At 55.9% G+C, this 24,613-nt stretch overlaps 2 protein-coding genes across 13 annotated transcripts in view; both read right to left on the reverse strand.

Moving 5' to 3' along the window:
- Nucleotides 1-17,402, reverse strand: part of AKNA (AT-hook transcription factor) — a 53,102-nt gene extending 35,700 nt beyond the window's left edge. For 2 of the 8 annotated variants that reach the window (XR_003610038.2, XM_028107611.2), the window contains exons 1-2: nucleotides 7,808-8,004; nucleotides 2,280-2,654 (exon numbers count right to left, since the gene is read on the reverse strand). Coding sequence is in view for 6 of the 8 variants with exons in the window: in XM_028107611.2 (XP_027963412.1) it covers nucleotides 2,280-2,541 (262 nt within the window). In the remaining 2 variants the exon portion in view is untranslated. Of the gene's footprint in view, nucleotides 1-1,168; nucleotides 1,211-2,279; nucleotides 2,655-7,807; nucleotides 8,007-16,199; nucleotides 16,869-17,322 lie in introns of those variants that run through there. The other 6 variants (XM_028107610.2, XM_028107609.2, XM_028107612.2 and 3 more) reach the window with 6 other exon arrangements.
- A 2,789-nt stretch (nucleotides 17,403-20,191) lies between these two features.
- Nucleotides 20,192-24,613, reverse strand: part of WHRN (whirlin) — a 95,912-nt gene continuing 91,490 nt past the window's right edge. For 3 of the 5 annotated variants that reach the window (XM_028107724.2, XM_028107722.2, XM_028107720.2), the window contains 4 exons: nucleotides 24,037-24,571; nucleotides 22,028-22,209; nucleotides 21,344-21,466; nucleotides 20,192-21,051 (listed from right to left, as the gene is read on the reverse strand). In XM_028107724.2, the coding sequence (XP_027963525.1) occupies nucleotides 20,869-21,051; nucleotides 21,344-21,466; nucleotides 22,028-22,209; nucleotides 24,037-24,571 (1,023 nt within the window). In that variant the 3' untranslated portion in view covers nucleotides 20,192-20,868. The remainder of the gene's footprint in view (nucleotides 21,052-21,343; nucleotides 21,467-22,027; nucleotides 22,210-24,036; nucleotides 24,572-24,613) is intronic. The other 2 variants (XM_028107723.2, XM_028107721.2) reach the window with 1 other exon arrangement.

Genomic DNA, 24,613 nt, shown 5'->3' on the forward strand with positions numbered 1-24,613 from the left:
TCTCTTTCCTATGGTCCCCCTCAGTCTCTCCCTGCTCTAGCCATGCCTCATTGCTCCAACCACAGGGTCTTTGCCCATGCTGATCTCTCTGCCAGGGTCCTCTCTCCCTCCCTTTGCCTAGTTAACTCCTAACTGTCCTTCAGGCATTAGCTCAACCTTGACTTCATCAGGGAAATCTCAGATCTCCTAACTAGGTCAGATTCTCCCTTCTACAGGTTTTCATAAGACTGAATACCTCTACTTTGAAACACTTATCATAGCTCCTGTTTTCCATTTGTTTTCATGATTGTTTCATTAATATTTGTCTCCCCCACCACACGGTAATCTCCATGAGAGCAAGGATACGCTCTGTTTTTGGTTACTATTGTATTTGCAGAGTAGGTGCTCAATATTTGTTGGCTGAATGGAAGGAAGGAAAGAAGCGAGGGAGGGAGGATAATATGGTCAAAAAATATCCATCCACCCATCCATTCACTATCCTTCCAACCCCGTACCCATCCATCGCCCGTTCGCCCATTGATCCAGCCATCCACCCATCCATCTATCCATCCACCTGTCGACCACCCACTCACCTATCCGTCACCCACTCACCCATCCATCCACCTCTCCACCCACCCCCTCACCCATCCATTACCCATCCACCCACTCATGCATATATCTATGCATCATCCATGCAGTCAATGTTTATTGAGCACCTACTTTGCCCTAGAACCTATGTCAGCCTCTGGGATAGATCCAAAGTTTCATGAGACACAGTCTGGGACCATCAAACACAGATTCTCCGCTCTGGGCAGATACACCTTTGTCATCACCCTTGTATCACTCTCTGCTCCCCCGTGGCCTTTCCCCTGGCACCTCTACATCCTTCAACTCCTTCAGCAAGTCTCTCTTCTTTACAGCAGCACACGTGAAGCCCAGAGAGGTTAAGTAACTTGCCAAAGATCATGCAGTGGCTCACAGCAATCCTGGACTTGGGACCAAGGTCCCAGCCATGCTGGCGAGTTAGTCTCTGCAGCTGGGGGTCATGCAGCATGGTGAGGAAAACAGGCTTTGGAGCCAGGGATCCCCGGGTTCAATCTTGGCCCCTCTGATCCCTTCCTGGGGCCCGTGGGCAAGTTGCTGCCCTCTTCGGCAACCCTTACTTGGACTGGAGGCTCACCTCTCTTACCTGGCAGAAGATGGTGAGGAGAGAAGGAAACACGGCTTGCACCCTGCTCAGCCCTGCGCCTGGCACACAGTAAGGGCAAAGGACATCGGCAGTGGCTATTATGTCATAGCAAGGGGTTACCATGTGACCTTAGGAAGGGATACCTCTGCCCTCTCCTCCCAGTGTACGTCGGTCACCTCTCCCTGACAGGCTGGAAGTCGCTCCTGAGTGGGTAGCCGTGAGCAAGCCCCACTTTAAGCAGACCCAGCATAAAGAACTTTGGGTCACGGCACAATCTGCTTCCAGTTTACTGCCTTCGCCACCATCCACGGGGGCCTGCCCGATTCACAGAATCTGAAGTCTGGGCGTTTCGTGTTCATGTTGTAAGTGCAACTGGCACCACATTACCAAGCTCATGCTACTCTCAGTGGCATTACTGCTCCCATTTCACAGATGGGCAAACCAAGATTCAGAGACAAGGGACTTCTCAGCAAAACTAGGAATTTAGTCTGAGATGGGCTCCATGCAAAGGAAACACTCATTTTAGAAAACAAGGCATGGCCATATTGTCATTGCTAATTGGGATTTTTAGAAAATCTTAAAGCTGGGCATAACCCTGGGACCAAGCAGTTTAAATGACCAAGGTTATTATCAAATCACATGTGCAAAGATGTACTAATGATATTCATCTCTGTATTATCTATAATAGCAAGAGATTGGCCCCCAAATTACAGACTATCCACCCCATGGAATTGCTCTGCGTGCATTAGGAACGACTTGAGGGATATACGATGAGCTGGGAAGATGTTCATGTCTATTAAGTTACAAAAAAGCAGGTTATCCTAGCATTTGTAGAGTACTGTTCCATATGCATATCACATTTGCATATTTATAAGGAAAAGAGCAGTTATCTGGATAATAAGTAATTTTTCTCTTTTGCTTACATTTGCTGATTTTTCTGCAATGAACATTACAACTTATGTAATTCAAATCATTTAAAATTTTAAATTATAGGCTTTATGGATTTTAATTTAAAAAAATCGCTAAAACACCCTCCACTCCCCACCTCCGACCAGAAGGTGGGATGGTCAGGGGGCACCCCTGTGGGGTGGGGTTGGGGGGTCAGTCTTACCCTCTCCTGCAGACTCTCCCGATTCAGAATCTTGGCGTTCAGCAGCCCGCGGGTCCGGGTCCCACTCCAGCGGCTGAAGGCGCTGCTGGGCCAGCCGGAAGTCCTCCAGGAGCTCGGGGCTGGTGGCACTGGGAAAGGCCACCTCTTTCCCCCCGCTCCCCTTGGCAACCTTTTCCTCTTCGGCCCAGGCCCAGCGCCGCCGCTGGGGCCCCCTCCCCAGGCCCAGCTCGGCCCAGCGCACCTCTGTCCCGGAGCTGGCCATCGGGCCTCGCCTGCTCTTCACCTGGGCCACTTCATCTTCAGGAGACGGAGCTGCCACTCTGGGCACCCGAGTCACCGCCAGCTTCTCTCAGTCCCGGCCATCCTGCCTGCTGCCTGTGGGGGACACCATCAAGGGACAGCCTCACTCCTCCAGTCCCCTCCCAGCTTCCGAGCAGGTTACCGGCAGGAATGCTGGAATCAGACAGCCCTGGGGCAGCTCCTGACTCCAACCCGTGGAAGCTGTGTGACCTCGGGTGAATCACGCCACCTTCATTCTCTTTAGCAAAACCAGGAGCCTAATTCCTCGCTCCCTCAAGACTCGTATAAATTACTTGAGATACAGGGTAAGGAGCAGGAGGCCGGCCCTGGTGAGAGTCCCTTGTGTGTTAGTGATTGTCACCGTGTCCCAGGCTCTGTGCATGGGTGCCAGGACACGGAGGGCCCAGGAAGAAGCAGACAAACAGGCAGCGACTACCAACCAAGGTGAGCATGACCAGGAAGCACAGGGCGGGGGCTGGTGGGGGGCATGGCCGGCCTAAGAAGCAGGCAAGGCTTAGTCCAGGAGCTACTTCCTCTGGGAACCTTCCCGGAACCCCCTCGGGTAAGAATGCAGACTGGGTGGGGGGGGGGGGTGAAAAGAACATTCCAGTCTTCCAAATAATTGAAAACAGGTACTCAAACCAACACCCGTACACACGCGTTCAGAGCAGCTCTACTCGCAAAAGCCGCAAGGGGGAAACGGCCCAAATGCTGATCGACGGATGAGTGCACAAACACTGTGCAGGGTACACGCCATCGAAAGGAAGGAAGGGCTGGGACTCGCCACCACAAGGATGAACCTGAACAGCATTAGGCGAGGTGAAAGAAGCCAGGCACAGCGGGTCACATATAGTAAGATTCCACATATAGTAAATACCCAGAATAGGTAAATCCATGGAGACGAAAAGCAGACTGGCAGCTCCCAGGGGCTGGGGGAGGGTGGAATGGGGAGTGACTGCTTCATGGCCGCGAAGTTGCCTTTCGGGGTGATGCAAGTGTGTTGGAACTGGATACAGGTGGCGGCCGTACATTATACATATACTAAATGAATGGTTCCTTTTGAAATTGTTAATTTTATGGTATGTGAATTTCACCTAAATTTAAAAAAGAGAGAGGGGGGGAGAGAGAGAGAGAGAGAGCATGTGCAGGCAGGGGCGCCCCGGGCACCATGGAGGCAGGAGGGGGCGACACGGCAGTGGTGTCCCCGATAGCTGTGGGGTTGGGGCAGGGCCTGGGGGCTCTGACAGCAGAGCGTGGGCAAGGAGAGGTGGTGGCCAGAGCCAGGAGGGCCTCTCGGGTCCCCTTTGGAGCATCCCATGCTCAGGACAGCACAACCAGAGCTGCTGCTTAGAAGTTTCTCTCTGAAGGCTCGGGGAGAAGGAACCAGAAGAGGGAATCTGGCTGCAGAGGGACCTTCTTCCTTCTATCCTCTCCTCCTGCCCTCTTCTCCTTTGCTCTCTCATCTCCCGTCGCCTTTCTTTCCCAGCCCTGGGCTATGGCCAACACTCCCCAAGCTCCCAGCCGACGGAGCAGCGGCGTGGTCCCCCAGGTTAGCTCATACAAAAGCTTGACTCTGCAGGTGGGAAGACTGAGACCCAGAGAGCAGCAGGCAGGCGCCTGAAGCCACCCATCGGGCAAGACAAGGCTGGGGTGACAGGTCACCTCACAGCCCAGGCCTGGGCTCTTCCCCCCATGCAGGGGACACAGTGATCTATAATCCTAGGCCTCCCTGGAGAACAGACAGGTCTGTGTCCCTGCAGGCTCGTGAGCACTCGGGGCTTGGTCAGAGCCTTGATTTATACGGTTGAGAAAAGTCAGCAGGCAACTATTTCTGGATAGAAAGTTCCCCGGGGAACAGTGCATCACAAGAAAGGCTGCAGCCTTCTCAAGGGCTGGGGTAGGGACAGGGGAGGAATCACATTGCATGGCTTCTGGCTGCCACCCCTGTGCCTGCAGCAGGCCTGGGGGGGCGGGGGGGCTCATCCCCTCCCCCGTACCCCATCTTCCTCTCTCCCCCGCAGAACTGCCCCAGATCACCCTGCAGGGCCTCCCCACCACCCCCACCACAGATGCCGTGCCCACTCTGTGCCAGCCTGCGTGTTCTCCATCTGCCCTCACCCCAAACAGGGAAGCAGGTCACAGGAAAAGCCTGGCCTGGAGCAGTGACTTGGCCAAGATCACCCAGCTGGTGAGTGACAGACCAAGATCTGAAACTATTCATTTGGGCCAGTAATCTCCCATTTTCTGTCACAACACTCATCAGAAACATATATTTGCTCTCATGCTCTCTTGCTCTACAGGTATCTTGAGACCTTGACATAAATGCATCCTCATGCTGATGTATTAGAAAAAATACATGTATTAGGAAAAATATATCCAAAACAACTTTTTTAAAAAAGATGCAATAATAAATAAATCTTTTAAGGAGAAGCTCTAATCCTTGCTTCCCATATCCTCTGGGGGGCCTGCATCCCTCTTGGGAATCCCTGCCAGTGGGCCTTTAGCTTGAGTGTTCTTAAGAATTCTCTAAGACTGCAGGGACGCCTGGGTGGCTCAGTCAGTTAAGCGTCTGCCTTTGGCTCAGGTCATGATCCCAGGGTCCTGGGATCGAGTCCTGCATCGGGCTCCTTGCTCAGCGGGAAGCCTGCTTCTCCCTCTTCCTGCCATTCTCCCTGCTTGTGCTCGCTCTCTCTCTCTCTCTCTGACAAATAAATAAAATCTTAAAAAAAAAAATTCTCTAAGAACGCAGATTCCTAGGTCGACCCAGGGAGAGCCAGACTCTGTGGCCCTGGGATAGGGCCCAGGAATCTGCATTTAAGCGAATGCCCCAGGCGAGGCCCACCCTCTGGGATGGACTAGGCCTTCTGGGCCCTGCTACTTGGGGAGGTATGGGAGCTGCTAAGGGCCACTGCTTTTCTCTTCCTGAAACCTCCACTGAGGAACGGGCTGGGGAGGCATGTGGTTTTTTGACTTTTTAAAGGGCATTTTTCTAGTCATGCCGCAAAGCCGGCTGCCCAATCACAGGGGCCCCTGGGTGCACAAAGAGGAACATCCTGTCTCTTGGGATGACTCAGTCCTCACCGAAACCCAGTGAGAGGCAGAGGCAGCTGCGGTCACCAACTGGAGTTGTGCGCATGCTCCCCAGGCCCTGAAGCCTGGGAGCCTCTCCTGAGCAAGGCCTCTGTCTTCTGTGCAAGCCACGGCCCTCAGGGCCACGGAGCCTGGGCCCAGCCAGCAGGTCAGTCAGCAGGTCAGTCAACAAACACACTCAGGTGCCAACCACAGGCCGGCCTCAGGCTGGGATGAGGACACGCCCTCGCTGGGCCGCCGAGAAAGAGAAGTCACTGGGTATGTAGAGACCAGGTCCCAAGTTTGGTGTTCTTGCTTCATCGTCAACGGCTGTGCTGAACCTCCCCCACCGGAAGATGGGGGAAGCACGACCTGCTCTGGCTTCTGCGAGGAGTTACTGCCCTGTGAGCATGGGCTGGGTGGTAGCTGAATGAACTTTGAGGTTCCTGGTTGACCATGGCTCCTGAGGGCAACAGCTTCACAACTGTTAACTCCCTCCTCCATCCTGAGGACCCACCACAGAGTCACAAAGATGTATACTGAACACCCAGTGGGTGCAGATTAACTTTAAAATACCTGTGACTTTCTGCTGTGTGCCAAGCACTCTAGAAGACACAAGGAATACTGAAATGGGCCAAAGTGTTCCAAAGTTTCAACTTGGGGGGGTCGGTAACAATACAGAGGGTTATATGAAGGAAGTATTAAGTTGGGCAAAGAGGATTTGGGGGAGAAGAATGGGGAAAGGCAAAGGGAACGGCATAGGCAAAGGCACAGAGGTCTGAACCTATGAACGGAACTTGACGGACAGCTACGGGCAGGGGCTCTTGAATGGCAGTCAAAGGCTGGGTTACTCCTAAAAGGCACTGGGGTTGGGTGAAGGCTCTAGCTATATGAACTGGGGGCTGAACCCGAAAAAGTCCTGTGAGCACTAAATTCCCCCAGGCACTGGATTGTCAGGTTCAGGGTCCCTGCCTTGAGGAACCTAGCCTCCCAGGGAAGCACCGACCACTTCCTCCTCCTTTTGTATGGCTCCTCTCTCCCCACCGTTGGCCCTGTCCCCGGCTCTCTCAAGGGACTATGAGCCCCTTCTGGTCACCTTCTCTGGTTCCTGAGTGGGTCTGCCCCCCGGCCCCTAGGGCTTCTCTGGCCCCCCCTCAGCCACTCCAAAATGAGGACCCTTGTCTTTGTGGCTCCATCTCTCAGGTTGTCCTATGCCAACTACAGCCAGGGAGCCTGGCTTCGTCTCCCCAAGCCTTCTGAAGCCCCTTCCAGTCCAGCCAGGGCTGTGCAGGGGGCGCCCCCTCCCTGCTCCTACCTTGACCCTGACATCTCCCAGATGAGAAAACGGAGTCGTAGAGAGGTGGCTGGCTCTCACAAGACCTGGCGCACAGGAAGTGCGGCCTGGGGATGCAAACCCAGGGACCATGACTCTGCAACCAAGTCCATCAGACTTAGGGGGAGGACGTGAGGAAGGGGAGGGAAGACTCCCCATGGCAAGTGTCTGCGCCCCTCCAAAAAGGCCGAGCTCAGAGCCCCAAACTCGGCCGCCCTCCCTGAGCAGCTGGCTGGGCACAGACCTAACTGTGCTCAAGGGGTTCCCACCAAAAACTAGTCTCCTGAGGAGGCCCCAGCCGCTCCCCCCTCTGGATGTGCCCCCTCCTGCCCCCAGCTATCTCCCCACATCAGAGGCCGAGGAGAAAGAGGGCAGGTGCCCTGGCTGCTGCGGGCTCTAGTCCTGCCAGCCTGAAGAGCTCCCCTCAGGGCCCTTACATGTGGCAGAGGGGGCCGCTCTTTAGTGGGGATCCCCCCTGCTGCCTCCTGGCCTGCCCCTCATCTGAGCATCATCTCAGTGCAGTCCGAGGACCAACTCTCCGTGTGCTGAGGAGGACACCGCAGGCCCAGAGAGGGACCAGCGCGTGCCCAGCTTCATAGAGATCAGAATCAGAGCTCAGACTGGCATCCAGCGCCCGGAAGCTTGACGACATCCCCCAAAAATCCACCCGTGGCCCCGGGGGGCCAGACTCCCTAAGAGAAGTAGGAACAGCTGCTGAAGCTGGAACTTCCTGGCTGGGGGGCTCCAGGTGCCCTGACCGTCCCGGAGAGTCTGACAGGCCAGCCCAGAGGGATGGCGGCCTCCCCTGCCCGCCTCGCTCCCTTACCTCTCTCGGGCTCCAGGACCAGCCCGCCGGCCCAGGCTCAGGGGACCTGCCTGTGAGGTCTTTGTTCCAAACCTGGGCAGCCCCCTGCCTCCATGGCGCCCTGGCCCGCCTCCAGGCCGCTCTGCCGGCCGGAGCTGTTGCTCACACACAAGCATCGCTCCCCACCTCTCCCCGCCCCTGCTGCGGCTGAGGCCGCCTCGCCTGGGCAGGAAGCGCCCAGCCTGATTTCCTACAAGTGTGTGTCAGAAGGAGGGGGTTTGTCTGCGAGCAGCCTGAGAGTCAGCAGGAGGAGCTTAACCCCTTGCAGGCCCGCTGCGGGTCTGGCTGCCCAGGGAAGGACTCGCAGGGACTCCCAAACGTCAGGGATCGGGACCATCTGGGCCAAAGTACTGATTGAGGAGACTGAAGTCCAGGGAAGGTCAGAGGCTTGGCCAAAGTCACACAGCATGCTGAGCCTGGAAGGAGGCCTGCAGCAGCTTCGACCTTCTAGGAGCTTTTTTTCTGCAGCCTCTACCCTGTAAGGCAGGGCCTGGGCTGAGGCGCCCTCTCTCATCAGGCCTTGGTGCCCTTCTGCACGATGGGAGCTCAGACCGGATGCTTCCAGCCCTTTCTATCCTGTCTGCCATCGTGCAACCCAACATCTTAGGGAGGCTGCAGCAATCCCTGCCGTCGGTGCTTGTCAAGGTGTTGGGAACTTGGCAAAGGTACAAGATAGGCCGAGTCCTTGCTCCACTCTCAACAGAACACGGGACAATAAAACAAACGTGGAGAGAGGTAGGGACAAGCCCCACAAGGGTGGGATGGAGTGGGGACCCCTATCCCAGGCTGCTTTTCGTGATCCTGATGCCTGAGGCTCACCCAGACCAACAGTCTCTGGGCATTAGCGACTTCAAAGTGTCCCAGGTGACTGGGATGTGTGGCCCAGGTCAAGAATCTGTGGGTCAGAGAGTAGCAGGTTGGGGAGGAGGGTTTGGGGATGGCTAGGAAGGTCTCTGTGGGAAGGTGACATTCGAACAAGGGACCGAAGGAAGAGAGGGGCAGGAGCAGGCCCCAGGGAGAGCCGGCAGCAGAGTCTTCTGGAAGGGCAAGTGCAAAGGGCAAGGTGGGCACCCGCTGGGGCTTCCCTGAGAGCAGTAAGGCTGTGTACCCAGAGCTGAGCGAGCCCAAGGGAGGAGGCGGGAGCAGGGGCGGAGGGGCAGGCTCAGGGTCTGGGTCCCCGGCTCCCTCCCACGTATGCACCTCCTCACATTGGCCCCGTGGAGGATCCAGGGGGTCTGATTCAGGAAACAAAAGGAAAAAGGAAAAACTCTGTCCTCTGTATTGTCCAAAAAACCCCCCAGGCCATTCTGACGAGCAGCCAGGTTTGGGAACCAGCAGTGTAGGAGAGGAAAATGGATCCTCAGTCAGTGTAGACCTGGGTCCCAATCCCAGCCCCACCTCTTGCTAGCTCTGTGGCCTTGGAGGCTTCGTGGCTCTAAGGCTGTTTCTTCATCTGTAACACAGGGTAAGAAGGGTAGCCATCCCACAGGGCTGCTGCCTGATTCCATGAGGTCATGCCCGCAACGTGTAGAGCTGGGGGCCTGCAACATGCGTGAGCAAATTAACAGTTTTTCTCAAGGTCAGCTTGTGAGTATCTGGCAAAGCCAGGGCTGGAACCAGGTGCCCTCATCACAACAGTCAACTCATCCCTCCCCCCACCCCCCGTCAACTTCCTGCCTTCTACCCACATCTGGGTGGCGAGGCTCTACCCACAGCCCCCAGCCCAACGTGGAGCAGAGCCAAACCCTGAGGAGGCCCCTCCCTGCCAGCTCTGGTGACCATGTGGGCCATTGTGCAAGGGGCGGGCTCCCCTGACGGGCCTGTCACTCACTCACCCTCCCTCCCTGGTCATTAACCCAGGCAGCACCACCATCAGCCCATCAACGCCAGGTGGCTGCCACTGCCAGGCACGCCCCATGGCCCCTGGATCACCCCAAACCCATCTTAGGGGCAGCCGCCTAACACCAAGGAAGAGAGCCTCCCGAGCATCTCCTTGCCCCCTGCCCCCCAAGCCTTACCAACCCTCCTCCCTGCCTTCGCTTGTGCCCACCGACTCCACCCACAGGCCAAGCCCTGCCTAACCAAAGCAAGGCGTCCCAAAGTGACCTCAGGACATCGCCGCCCTCCAAACCCACCCCTCCCTAGTTTGGCCCATCTCTTGCCCAGGTGCGCAAGCCACAAGCGACCGTCATTCTGGACCTTTCCCTCTCCCTTACACCCCACAAACAATCCATCACGGACTCCTCAATCTCACCAGAACCTGCCCCACCTCTGCATCCACGCATGGTTCCTGCAACAGCCTGTGCTGGGAAGCTCTGGGGTCCCTCCAGTCCATTCCTCACACTGCCCCACAGGGATGGTTCCAAAACAGAAGGGTTTCGGTGGCCCACCTGGGCTTAACACCCTCCCATCCTGCCCACTGCTCTGAGAAAGACCATGAAGAAGGTGCTGCTCCAGCTTCTCCCCCACTCTCCACCCTCCTCAGGGTGCACCCTGCTGTTCCTACGCAAATGCACCGTGCTCCCCCTCATTACCCAACCCCACTTCTCCTTGGGAACTTCCAGGCGACCTGTAGATCTCAGCCCCAAGGGCCCTCCTCAGGGATCGATTGGGAATTAGACCTTGGGTCTTTCTGGCAACTGGGAGCTCTGAAGGGTTCACCATTATACTCCCAGTGCCCAGTAACAGCGCTTGCCTCACCGTAGAAGCACAGTAAATACATGCTGGATCATCTACTGATGCTAGGCAGTCACCCAAGCCTGGCTGGGTGACAGGCAGGCTGGTGTGACGTCCCCATTTTACAGGTGGGTAAACAGAGGCCCTGAGAGCCTGAGAGACTTGCCTGCAGTCACAAAGCTGGGGAGTGCCAGTGGAGATTGAAGCATACAAAGATCCACCTCTTAACAACAATGCTCACACCATGGCAGCCTGCAGAGATAATTAATACCTGTGCATGATAAAATTGGGAGTGGAGCTGATTACCAACTAATTGCAAGTCACTAAGCCAATGTTCTACCTCGATAATGAAGCTCCGGTTCCACACAGAGCCTTTCAGGGGCTTTTCTAAACTGCTTGCTTGTCCTTGCACCAAATGCTTTAAGAATAGCCTTGGGAAGTGGGCAGGACAGGAGTGTGATCGCGTTTACAGGTAAGGAAACTGAGGCCCAGAGATGCAGAAGGGATTAGTTCCCGGTCACCAGACAAAATGAAAACAAACAACAACAAAACCCAGGTTTGAGTACTTTTACCAGAAGCACGCCCACATCGTGCTGCATCCGCACAACCCTGCCTTCCTGACCACAGGGACACCGTGAGCCTCCGGCTACTCCTACTCATTCTCTCTAGCCCCTGGGTCCTGATGCTCCAGCATGGTGACAGCATCCTCACCCTCTCTCCCCCTGCCTGCCACTCAGCCATCCCCTCCAGCCTCCCTCCACATTCCCTCTTGAGCCCCACCTAAGTGCCTGGCCTGGTAACCAGAATGGAAGGTAGGTCTGCCTTTCTTCAAGCCTTCTGGTGCAGCCCAGCACATGGCCTGGAACTGAGGATGGGCACTGCTTTTTGGCATGATGTGCCCTGAACACAACGTCCTGGGGCCCAGGGGTCCAGGGGGGCCATGAGGCTACCCAGCCATCAGGGGAAAGAATAGGAGCTCCCTTCCTTGGGAAAAGAAATGAAAACCCTCCCTAAGGTCACCCACTCCTTCTGACCCATGTTGCTGATTTTACCCTGTAGTTAAAATCCACAGGGAATCTGGGGGCGGGGGTGGGGGGCAGATGAGGATTGCAGAGCCGGCTAAGAAGAACTGGGGAACTGGAGACCCAAGTTATAGCCTGAGTGATAATGAACATCTGCCTTCCCCACTCTTAGCTTGGGAACCTTGGGGCTTAATGAGATGATCTCTGAGGTTATCAGAAATGACCTTCTAGTGCTAAATCTCCTGGGTTCTTGGATTCCACTTGCCAACACAGGTAGAAATGCCAGGGTGATGGGAGGCTACAGGGTACAGGGGTTTATGGAACGTGTGCTTCATGGGCAGAGACCTCCAGGTTCTCTTTGAAAGCTGTGTGGCCTTGGGCAAGCAACTTAACCTCTCTGAACCCAGATTTTTTTTTTTTCCGTAAAATGAGGGGTAATACTGACTTCACAGAATCATTGGGATGATAAATGAGACTACATACCTAAAGTCCTGGCCCACGGCCCAGCTGGCTCACAGCTCATGAATAAATGACTTTGGCCAGATCTCTGAAACACCCATATGGCCTGCTCCCTGCAGGACCGAGTTTAATTTTCCTGGCTCTGGAGCCTCCCTAATATCAGTCACAGCCCTCGCTCTGGGTCTTGCACAGAAAAAGGGATGGCTAGCTCTCCCAAGTGGAGAGAAATGCTGCCATTTCCCTGTGACCCTCTTTCCTGTGGCCCCCAAACGATTCCAGGGGTCACCAATCCAGATTGACCTCGTGTCTGCAGCCTGAATAGGGAAGGAGGGGAGGAGGCAGGCCTTCCTCAGCCAACCAAAACATGGGTCACGAGGAGGATGTGGCCATATGGAGGAAAACACACACATGCACACACACTTGCACACACAGACACCCACACTCTTAAATTCATGCTCCATGAAAAGAGTCCAAAAAAAAAAAATGCGTATGTACCAGGAATGCATTGCTAACATTAAAGTAAATTTTATTGTGCACCTATTACGTAAGGCCTTTCCATGGATTCGGATGTCCTTGTTTAATCTCCATGCCAATCCAAGGAGGCAGGACTTAGTATCCCCATTTCACAGGAGAGGAAGCTGGCTTTGAACCAAGCTGTCTGAATCCAGACAGTACGGTCTTCATCATTTGCGACTGAACCTTGCAGTACGTGAAAAGATTGAAAGCAATCTCAGTGTCCAGTAACAGGGGATCATGGAAATAAATCATGATAGTTCCACTCAAAGGCATTTTATGCAGCTATTACTAGTCTTACTGTGGCAGAAGATGCCGTCACGTAAAAAAGTGTGATATGCTGAGTGTATAAGCCAGTTATAAAATAATCTCTAGCCAATTTGAATCCCTTCAAGGAAAAACGAAACAATAGGGAGGAAGAGAAGGAACTGAGGGAGGAAGGGAGAAGGGAGAGCGAGAGATGCTCCCAAATGTTTACAGTAATTAGTAGCAAGCAGTACAATTATAGGCGAGTTTACTTTTTTGTTACGGTGTATTTTCTAAAAATAACAGTTGCTCTACAAAAAAGAGTAAAATGAATATTTACTATTTTTTTAAGATCCTGATTTTTTAAAAAGATTTTATTTATTTATTTATTTATTTATTTATTTATTTATCAGAGGAGGGGGTAGAGCACGTGCGCAGGGGGAAGGGCAGAGGGAATCTCAAGCAGAATCTCAAGCAGACCCCTAACTGAGCTCGGAGCCCGACGTGGGGCTCGATCTCACCACCCTGAGATCATGACCTGAGCTGAAATCATGAGTCAGCAGCTTAACTGAGTCACCCAGGAGCCCCAAGTATTTACTCTTCTTAAAAAAACAACAACAAGCAAAATAAACAAAAGCCCCCACTGCACACCTGTGTAGTGTTTCGTTCTGACGAGACCTTGGGCATGCCCCGCCTCAGTTTCCCTGCCTGTGCAAGTCAGGAAGAGTGGTTAGGCCCTTTGAGGCCCTTTGGAGCGCTGACCCTCTGCGCCATTCTGTAATTCCCTTCCCACACTTTCTCTCTTCCTCTTTCCAAACTCTGATACTATGTGCTCTTTATTTTTTCTTTAAAATTTTTTATTGTTATGTTAATCACCATACATTACATCATTAGTTTTTGATGTAGTGTTCCGTGATTCATTGTTTGCGTATAACACCCAGCGCTCCACGCGGAACGTGCCCTCTTTAATACCCATCACCAGGCTAACCCATCCCCCCACCCCCCTCCCCTCTAGAACCTTCAGTTTGTTTCTCAGAGTCCATCGTCTCTCGATACTATGTGCTCTTTTCTGCACATAGAGCCATTATGCAACATGTGGGAACATAAGAAAAACCACAAAAGGGAAAGGAAGTGATCTTAGCCTAAGCCACCCTTCACATTTTGGGGTACGGCATGTGTTGTCTGCTTGGATCCTCATAATCAGGCATTTAACAGATGAGGAGAGGCCCAGAGAGGTTATATAACTTGCCCAGAGTCACACAGCACATTACAGGCAGAGTTGGATCTGCACCCACAAGTAAAGCATTATCTTCCAAATGAATCCTTGACCTAGGGGGGCTGAGTGCAGCCTCCTGGCCCCTGAGGCCCTTCCTGGTCCTTGGTCCTTGGCTGTGGACTCAAGACTCTGAGAAGACTGCCTCTTCCCCAGAACAGGGAATGCTGGGAAGTGTCCAGGGGCTGGTGGGCAGACCAGGCCTGGGAGCCAGGGGTCGCTCTTGACAACCGAACTGGCATTTGGCTGGCACTTGGCCGGCACTTGGCCAAGAGTCGGGATTGGAATGAAGGAAGGACCCAGGAATTAAAAATGTAAGGGGTTGAGGCAGAAAGGTCTGGGTCCCGATCTGGTAGCTCTTCTAAACCCCTCTGACAGCCTCATCTCCAGAGGGTAACGCTTTCCTCAGGGGTGTGCCTGTAAAGTAAGGGGACAATGTGCTCACACGGCGCACAGGCACGCATGCGTGGCACACGGGAGGTACTCAGAAAACACAGGAGGGGCGCTGTTAGCCTCTTCCGGGCTCCCAGGTCAGCCTGTGCCTCTTCCCAGCCGCTCTGCCCCTGGCTCAGCCTCCCCTCCCTTGGGCACAGGTTGCTGGGTAAATCTACCCAGAGCATCATTCTGGTCAAGCCTTTCCCTGCTTAAAGAATACTGATTGCTATTGTCACTTTCAGGTTCAAGGCCAGACACTGGCCCGGAATTCAGGCTCACACTGACCTGCTCCCAAATCGGACAGCAGCTGCACTGCACGACTCACACGATGGACTAGAAGCCTCCTCTCACAAAGGTTTCCTTCCCCAAATCCCACACTTCAGGGGAGCTGCCATGGGGTGTGGGCCTTCTGGCCTGGCAGCCCTGGGGCCTCCTGCACTGTCAGAAACCCTCCACCTCCTGCTGCCATGCACAGCAATGCTGGCCTTCCAGCCCACAGCACCCTTCACATGCAGCTCTCTTAAAAAAAAAAAAAAGAAGAAAATGCCCGACTTGTGGCCTGATCTGCTGATTTCCATAGTGTAAATACCCGTCTGATGGCCAATTTCAAGCTACCAATGTGATACACTAGCACAGCCCTGGAAAGAGATGCACACAATCAGCTCCCACAAGATGACGCACCCCAAAGTAAGGACCAACCAACCCCCATGAAAAGCTGTGTGGCTTCAGGTGAGTGACTTAAACTCTCTGAACCTCGGGTTTCTCCTCTGTAAAATGAGGACAATAACAGCACCCACTTCGTGGCAACAATGTGAACACTAAGTGCTAGGACCTAGGAGATCAAGGACAGTGCACTGAACACCTGCTATGTGCAGGGCTCCATACTGGGCACCCGGAAGATGACTGGTGACAAAAACTCCTGCCCTCCCAGACCTCAGTCACTGCAGCAGAAGCCTTGGCACCGTGGCTAGAATACAGCAAGCAATAACCAATAACTGCGGTCAATGTTATTGTAACTGCCTTTCTCTGGGCCTGAGATACCTCCTCTCCACACTTGGAATGTGGACTGAATTAAACTTTCTATGATTCCACGTCACTTCAGCCTTAAAACTGCACTGGAGTGGGTGTTACCACGCCCATTTTACAGAGGGGAAAACTGAGGAGTTCAGAACGCAAGCCGGGCTGGGGATTCAAACCAAGGTCTCCTAACTCCTGATCCCCAGATCTGTCCCACCTCCCAGGACTGAGGAAACATAAAAAGGACCCGGCATTTGCCTGGTGATTCAGCTGGATGCTTTAAAAAGACTTTCTTTCCCCCCTCCTGGGGGTAAATTGAAATGCCCTTGGCAGACACCAGTTTCCAAAATACGCTCTCAGCATGACAGCGGCAGTGCCCGGGAGCATCTCCAGCCTCCCTGCTCACCCCAACCCTGGTGCCTCTCTGGCAGGATGTGCGGGCTGGTGGGAGCTGATGAAATCCCCTCGCAAGAAGGGTTCACATCACATGTTTCAAGTGCAAACCACTGGACTTTGGGAGGCCCAAGGCCCCACGTGGGCACTTTCTCCCTCCTGCAGAACAACTGAGACCGCCTGGGAGAATAAACTCAAAAAGTACCCAAAACACCATGGGGTCCATCCCCCTAAGCCAGACTTAGCCCCCCTCAAACAGAGGGGCAGAGATTCTGTTTTCTTGACAAAACAAAACCAACAGCCAAGAATTAAAACCCACCAACTCCAGAGGTGGCGCCTGGAAAATTCTCTTGGGAAGTCCCTGTAGGTGTCTAACCTCAGTCCTTCATGCTTTGGTTTCCACAATTTCTTCTCCTTCTGTTCTAGAGGACAGAAACAATGTCTCTTTTCTCTGCAACCTGTCTCAGCAACTCTTCTCCGCTCCAAAATAGCCCGGGTTTGTTATCAACAACCTTCCTTTCCAACTTTTATCACTGAGAAGTAGAAGCTTTTGAAACGTAGGTAATGATCCTCTCCAACCTGTCATGGCTTTCAACAAAAGCCGGCGAAAGGAACAGGGAAGAGTCTCGTCCAAGATCGCCCACCGCCCGCGCCAGCCGCGTCACATTGGGGAGAGGCCCGCTCTGCGCCTGCCTTGCAGTGCGCTTCGGACAAGACGCGCCCCTTCTCTGGGCCTCGGATTCCCCATCTGTGTACCAAGAAAGGCTGGCCTGATTTCTCAGTCCATTCCAGTTCCTACCACTGTCGGAGCTGCCCACCCTCACTGCTGGCCCTTGCTCTACCTCCGTCCCCCTGCCAAAAAGAGGAAAAGAAACTTGCGGTAGGCGTCCGGGTAGGCTGTGCGGCTCCGAGTTGTCAGGCTACGCGGGTTGTTGCCGGGTGAACGAACCTCGCACAAATCCCAGGACAGAGAAGTCCCACCTCCCCGGTAACCACAGCTACCCCGGCCACACCTCCAACCCAAACACAGCCCGAGGCCCCGCCAAGGACCACCCCCGGATTCCCTCGGGACCCCTCCCCGCCCAGAGACCAGCCCCAGCTGGAGAGAGAGATAGGGGGACAGAAAAAGCCAACGCCCCCATTGTGCGGAGGTGGAGACTGAGGCCGAAGGTGGAGACTGCGGAAGCCCGCAGCCGGCGGGGTAAGGACTGGACACTGATCGCGGGTCCAGGACGCCCTCCCATTCCGGGAGTGGCGATCCGTCTCCTTCCCGTGCGCGTGGGGTTTCCACGTGGGAGAGGCCGAAAGCAGCGCAGTCCCTGTGGATCGGAGCCCGCCGGCGCTGTCCACTCTCCTCCCCATTCCCCAGACCGAGAAACTGAGACCCAGCGAGGGGCCGGCACCCGCCCGCGACCCACCGCGAGCCCCTCCCCGCGCCTCACCTGCTGGCTGTCGCCGCGCGCCGGTGGTTTCCTGGAGTTGAGCGGCAAACAAAGGCCTCCAATCCCGGCGCGGGGCGGGGCGGTGACTTTTTGCTTAATCCCCGAGGCGGGCCCGTGACGGGCGGGGAGGGCCCCGGGAGGCGGGGCCTCGGGAAGCTCCACCAATCACAGAGAGGCGGCCGCCGGCGGCCCGCCCCCAGGGACTCCGACTCGGCCCCAGCGCTGAAAAGCTCACATCTGGGAGGTTCGTGTCTCTCCTGGAACCCGCCCCGGTGCATAAAGGAGTCTGGGGCCCAGAGCTAGGACGTTTGTGCAAGGTCGCATGGAGCCACAGTGAGGAAGAAACCACAAACGTTCGTCGCTGAAACGGACTGCCCCGTAACAGTAGTAAGAATCTTAATAATAAACTTTTCTTGAGCTCCTATTGGTCAAGAACTGTTGTAAGCTCTTCCTATGCTCTGTCCTCTCCTGTGAGGTAGGTAGGTACTGGCGCTACCCTCCAAGTCTGTTCTAGTCCTAAGCACCATTAGCAAGCGGGAAAACCCAGGTCTCCAGAGGGACAAGAACTTGCCCGGAGTGCCGTGGGGAGTGCAGAACAGAAATGACCCGTTGTCCGCTGGCAGCTCACCCTGAAGGAAGGCGGTGTAAAGTGTCAGCCTGACCTCGGCTCCCGCCCCAGTTCTGCCACTGAACTTCAGGTAAATGGGATTCCCTAAGGCCAGCCTCACAGAGCTGCTGAGGGGAGGCATGTAATAAACACAGCGCCAAGCCCAAAAGAAAGTCATCAATGGCACTCACTTCAAGAGCTCCTCCACCAACCCTATTTCACAAGGGGTTTGATAGGCCCCAAGACAGGAAGACTTTTCCCCCCGGGGACCCGCGTCCCATTGTGTTGCAGCTAGTTCTCTATCGTCCTGGCAGAACGCTCTTCCCCTTCCCCAGGGGGCCCGAGGCTCCTACAGGCACCCAGTAATAATCACAGGGGCACTTCTGTGCCCTGGAAGTGTCATCTGTACCAGCAGCAAACATTTTAGCAAATCCTTATAATAACACCATGGTGTTTTGGGTACTTTTTGAGTTTATTCTCACCGGGCCAGAGGGCCCTTGGTTCACCATCACCATCCTCCCGACTGCCATGGTCTTCCTGGGCCTGACTCTGAGCCTGGTGTCGGGGGCCCATGCCCAGCATCCCAACCTCCATCAGAGGCAAGTAGCCGTGGCCCCACTCCATTTATTTCCTGGGGTGGTTGTTACAAATTATCACCAGTTCAGGGCTTCAAACAGCACTCATTTGTTCTCTTACAAAGAGAGGTCGAAGTCCAAAGTCAGTCTGTCCTCATGATGTCAGGAGGGCAGGTTCCTTCTGCAGGCTCTGAGGGGAGAATCTCTTTCCCTGACTTTTTCAGCATCTAGTAGCCGCCTGTATTCCCGGTCTGGTAGGTCCCTCCCTCCATCTTCAGAGCACATCCCAACCTCCACTTCCTTACCCGCAACACCAACACCGTTCCCTCCTCCCATCAAGTCTCCCTCTGTCTCCCTCTTATAAAGACCCTTGGGATTACATGGGGCCCGCCCACAAAATCCAGCTCAACCTCCCCAACTAAATGCCTTAATCCCATAGGCCAAGTCCCTTCGCCACAAAAGGGAACACCCACACATCGAAGGAACCTGGATACCTTTGAGGTCATTATTCAGCTTACCATGCCCATTTTCCCCGATGGGGAATTTGGGCCTCGAAAGGTGAGATCACTGGCCCCCCCGACCACGAAGGATTTGACATCTGATGCCAGGAGATCTGCGGCCTGACAGCCAGGTGGGAGTTATTCCCTGCAGGGGTGTTAGGACTGGGGAGGGGCATACAGAGTTCCTGCAGGAGAGACTGGGGTTTCAGAGATACTGGCCGCTTCAGAGGTCAAGTGGAATCCCAGGCCCTGGCCTCAGGTCGTCTCCTTGGGCTGGGGAAAGGGCAGGGGCAGCTAAAAGCAAGATCTGGTGCAGGTCTGTGGAATCAGCTGCCCTAACCCACCTCCGGCTGACCTCTGAACACAGGGCTGGACAAAGCAGGACTTCTGAGCGTCTTCTTGTCCCAGAGAAACCCTGGGGTTGAAGGAAATGGGCCCTGGGGCTGTGTAGAAGACCATTTTTTGCCCCCCTCCCTTCCCTGCACCCCCCCATGTGTTTTTGCCTCTAACACCCCCCGCCCTTGGCTCCTGGAACAGCTTGGCCTGCACAGGCGAAGAATGGGAATGTGATTGGGAATTTACTGCCTCTCTCCCCCTTCCCCTCCCCAGGCCTTATCCAAAGACTGACAGCACAAAAGCCCTGTCCCCTTGCCCTGAGTGGGGACGGCTCTGGGCTCAATTAGACTCCAGAGCCCCCTGGGGGATCAGGCTGCAGCGACCCTCCAGGGACTTTGCCTGAAAACCTCCCCCTGCTTGGCTTCCTCCCTTTCCCGCTCCAGATTTCTCCACTCCCTCACTGGTCCACTGTGGGAGTATTGCCTTCATGAATCACCTTCATACGGATCCTCATCACAGAGTCTGATTCTGGGATCCCCCCGCTAAGGCAGGCCACCTCCCTGGGTCTGAAAACCTCCGTGCACATTGTGCATTTGGTCCCACAACACACCTGTGTGTTTTAATTTAAAAGTATTTTCTGTGAACGACCTTCAAGTAAGGTGCTCCAAGACGTGGGTGTGGCTCAGCCCCCCCCCCCCCCGCATACCTGCTGTGTGTCCCACATGGAGCCGTGGGGGGCAGGGGGAGAGGCCGGTGGCTTGTGTTGCTCTGTTCTACCCCCCCTTCCTCAGGTGGAGCAGTCAAAACCCCAGCCACAAAGGCAGGCCACACAGCACGCTGGACCCTAACCCTGTTCAGGTTTCTTTATTGAAAAATTAAAGACATAGCTCTGTATATAAATACACTGACATCACTGGTCCCCTGCAAGGCCTCTGGGTTAGGCTAGGGGCGGGGTGGGAAGCTGGGGTCTTGGGGTCCCCAGGGGTGAGGAGAGGGAAATAAATAATAAATACTATGGGGGGATAAGGAGCCAGGAAGAATGGGGGTATGAATGGGGGGGTGCTTGATGCTTATTTGTGGCACTATAGGTCATTCGAGATGCCCCCTGGACTGGGGGCCGTGTCCATGAATTCTCATGTGGCCTCACTCCACATAAAGGCTCAGACATCTGGAGGATGGGCCAGGTCCTAGCTGCTGGGGGAACGGGGACCAGTGTCCCTCCCCTACCCAGGGGAACAGGCCCTGGCAGGCCTCAGGTGGACTTTCTCTCCTTCCTGACACCCACTGCTTATACTGAGCGCCTACTGTGTACCCCAGGCATGGCACCGGATCCCAACCTGACCTTCTGCTCGCCTCCCCCGGCTTTCTTCTCCTGGTTCTGGGCCAGTGGGCCGGGAAAGAGTGGGGGGATGTCTTCTTGCTCCCTGGCTATGCAGCCCCGGCCCTCAAGGAGCTTAATAGTGCCAGGAGGGAGGAGGGGCCGGGGCCGGGGACTGGGCAGCAGTGGGAGGCCTCCGGGCCTCAGCCTCTAGAGCATCACATTGAACTCGGTGACCAGAAAGTCGACGTAGTCTCGCTCCTTGGTCTTGAAGGCCTCTGCAATGATGCGCGCCGCCTCCCGATGCTCCTTGCCCCGAAGTGTCAGCCCGTTCACTTCCAGGATCACGTGGCCCACCTTGAGCTGCCCACAGTTGTGGGCTGAACCACCTCGCTGCAGGGGCGAGACACAGGGCAGGGGTACTCGAGGCAGCTGAGGGCGAGCCCGGCCTGCCTCAAACACCCACCAGGTCAGGCCCAACACCGCCAAGCAGGCTACAATCTGGGTGTCCACTGCCCTGATGAGGAAAACAGGCTCAGGGAGGGCAAAGGGCCTGGGTCTGCCTTTGGCAGCCGGGTCATCCCCGGGGGGTGGGGTGGGGGGGTCTGTGGCAGAACCCTGGGGATGCTGAGAGAGGGGCCCTCAGGGGGAGGGAGAGATGGTCGAGGGGGGCCCACGGAGGTACCTGAATCGTGACGATCCGAGGCAGGGGCTGACGGGTGTTGGCGCCACCCTCGATGGCAATGCCCAGGGTGGCCGCACTTTTCTTCACGCGGACCAGGGTGGACGTGGGCTCCAGGAGTCCAGGCTGCGGGTGTGAGCAAGGAGACCAGTGCCAGAGTCCTTCTCAGTGGACAGGCCTGGCTGGGGGGGAGTGGGGGAGGGGGCTGGACTGGCCGTGACATGCCACTGGGTCCAAAGGGCTCAGACTCCAACCCCGGGCTGGGAGCGCCAGTATGCGAGCACTAAGCTAAGAACTGGCGTTCCCAGCTCTCTAATTGCTACAAAAGCCCCCGAGGCTCCGGAGGTTAAGGGGAAGGCCGGAGGCTGCCTGGTGGTGGTACTAGGACTCGGACCCAGGCCTGACTGCCTAAGCCAGCATGCCAACTCAGACCTGAGCTGGAAGACTCCCAAGACCAACTTTTAGTGCCTGGCTTGTCAACGTCAGTGGCCAAAGTGGGACCTAAACGGGGCCTCCAGACTCCTGATCCAGTGTTCGCTCTGGGGACCCACATCCCTCCAGTTGACGGGGGCTCACTTCCCGCCCGCGGTGGGCACTTGTCAAGCTGAACCCTGCTCAGGGACCCCCCGTTCCCCACCCGGGGCTGCACCCCCGTCAGTCCTCTGCATCTCCTCCTGCCCCGCTCACCGGTTTGGCGGCCCCCTCTGTGGGCCTCTCGTCCTGAGGTGGCTCCTTGCTGCTCCTACTCTTGGTGGGTGCCATCTGTCTGCCTCGGCCCGGGGCGCTGGCTTCTGCCTCACCGGCGTCCACACCGCTGTCCTCGCTCAGGGTCTGCCCGCTGTCCGAGAGCTGGGAGAGTGTGGAGCCTGCTGGAGGGGGGAACGGGAGGAGAGTGGGGCTTTACCCTGCTGGGGGTCAGGGAGGGTTTCCTGGAGGAGGTGATGGAGCCGCAGGCTGGAAGGCTGTGGGGATTCCCCAGGCATGGACTAGGGAGGAAGGAAGCGGTCACCGGGCTGGAGGGAGGCGAGACTCCCCACCACTGAGATCTGCCCTTCCACTCGGGGCTGGCCCCAAGGCTGCCAAGACGTCTGCTCCGACCACCCAGTGCTCGGCCCACGGCATAATGATGAAAACAGAGGTCAGGAGGCAAACCCAGCCTACAGATGTGGGTTTTTTTTTTTTTTTCTTTAACTTGCACAATGCTGTCAAATTTTAATGATGAACCAACACATTCAAATTAGGGTATTTCACATAAAAAAAATTTCTAGCTTCTCAATAAAACAAGGAAAGGTTTGTCATGCCTGGTCTGTACCCTCCACAACCCCACTGGCCTGAGCTGACTGGTGGGCACATACCCTCATTCACCAGTCAAACCCCAGCTGCATCGCTGTGTGTGTGTTGGCGGGGCCCCTGAATCTGAGACAGTCTAGAGACTAGCAGGTCAGGTCTGAATCCTCTCTGCCCAGCTCGAGCAACCCCAGGTGAGTTACATAGCTTCTCCGAGCCTCCTTTGTTTTGTTCCAACATAGGAGCAATGATGCCCATCTAGTAGCATTATCATACGGACTTAATTAGATACGATGTATAGAGTGAAGCCTGCAAGAGAACAGACTTGCGCTAGACTGCTCCACAGTTAACTTTCTGTGACTCAGCTTTTTCATCTATAAAATGGGGACAACAGCACCAGCCTCACAGGGCTGCTGAGAGGGTTAGGCGACTTGCTAATAGAGGCAGGGCCCCTAGAACAGTATCTGGTGCCCAGGAAACCCTGCACAACGGACAGCTTTTATTATCGTGTGTTGGGCTCAGGGCCAGGTGATACCTCCGGTTTGTCTCATCACATCCTGCCTGCTGTCCCCTTAGCTGCCTTCCCTCGCCGAGCTCCTGAGCCCAGGGACCCTGCGCTCTGCATCCTAGTCTACCCACTGTTTGGCATACAGCAGGCACTCAGTTCACAGCCCATGGCCTGGCCTGCCACCTTCCCTGGCCATGGCCGAACCTATACATCACGTTAGCCACAAGATGGCAGCAGAATCCAGCAAAATGCATCCAACTTGCTAAGGGGAGGGAGGCAATCTAGAGCCAGATCTAGGGCCTGCCAAGGTTTCGAACTTTCTGCGAGGGAAACACCAGCCTTATACTGCTGTCCACCTCCTCAGCTGGACACCCTCTGGAAACTCTGGGGCCGCAGCCTCGTCCCAGGTGTCTGCAAGGCCAAGCCTGCACTCTGACCCTGAAGCCCCCCGGATCTGGAGACCTCTGGGGGTCCAGGGACAGTACTTTCCATACCCGCCTTTCCCCCAGCCCTCACCTTGTGCCATGTCCTGGGGACAGAGATCACAGAGGCCAACCCTGTCCTCAGGGAGCCCAGTGTCACTGGGGAGATGGAGACTGCAGGGTGGCCAGGACTGGGGGCGCTGGAGGAGGAGCCCAACCCTCCCAGAGACCCGGCGGGGCTGTCACCGAATCTCCATCCCACGGCTTGTCCATGGCCACACAATTCTTAAGTGGCAGAGCTAGGGCTCACACCCGCGTCCACACGGGCTCAGGACCCTGTTTCCAGGGCACTCTGACCCTGCGCACCCTTCCACTCTAACTATGCGGATGGGCAGATCCGCCTGGAGCAGCCTGGATGGCCCCAGGACCACTCAGGGGGCACCCCGAGCCCAGCCCCCGCGGGGGCGGCCAGTACTCACTGCGCGCCTGGGGCAGCGCCCTCACTTCGTTCACGTCCGGCTCGCTGTCGGGCCGGTGCACCTCCACCATGACGAAGTGCTGGTTTGTGCCCGTGTCTGGCCGGCAGGAGGGAGAGGGTGGCGGGAGGCAGCCCCCCGCCAGCATGGCCTCTGCAGGGGGGCTTTTCAGGTGCGGGGGCGACTGGACTCGCGGGAAGGGGCCGATGGGGTGCTGGCTGACCAGGGCCAGGTGGGCGTCCAGCGGCCTCTTGGAGCCAGGCTTGGCAGGGGGCACAGAGGCATGGATAGGGGAGGAGGGCGAGTCTTGTGCTGAGGCGGCCCCCGGGGCAGGCACGGTGCCCGCCGGTGGGCTGCGGTTCCTGGGGGCCAAGAAGACGATGCCTGAGTGGGAAGACGCGGAGGACGGTGGCTGGAGGTCCTCTTTCCCTGGCTTCCTTGGCTGCGAGGGCGGCCCGTTGTGGCCTTGGGCCAGAGGCGGTGGGGGGGGCGGCGGCTTGTAGCTCGGCAGCGCCTCAGAGGTGGCCTTGACATCGTCCTGCCAAAAGACCCAACAGGAGTGGAAGGAGTCAGAGCCCAT

The sequence above is a fragment of the Eumetopias jubatus genome, unplaced genomic scaffold (assembly GCF_037043125.1).
Source record: "Eumetopias jubatus isolate StellerSeaLion01/CBP00866 unplaced genomic scaffold, mEumJub1_p1.0 scaffold_15, whole genome shotgun sequence".
Classification (NCBI taxonomy): Eukaryota; Metazoa; Chordata; class Mammalia; order Carnivora; family Otariidae; genus Eumetopias; species Eumetopias jubatus.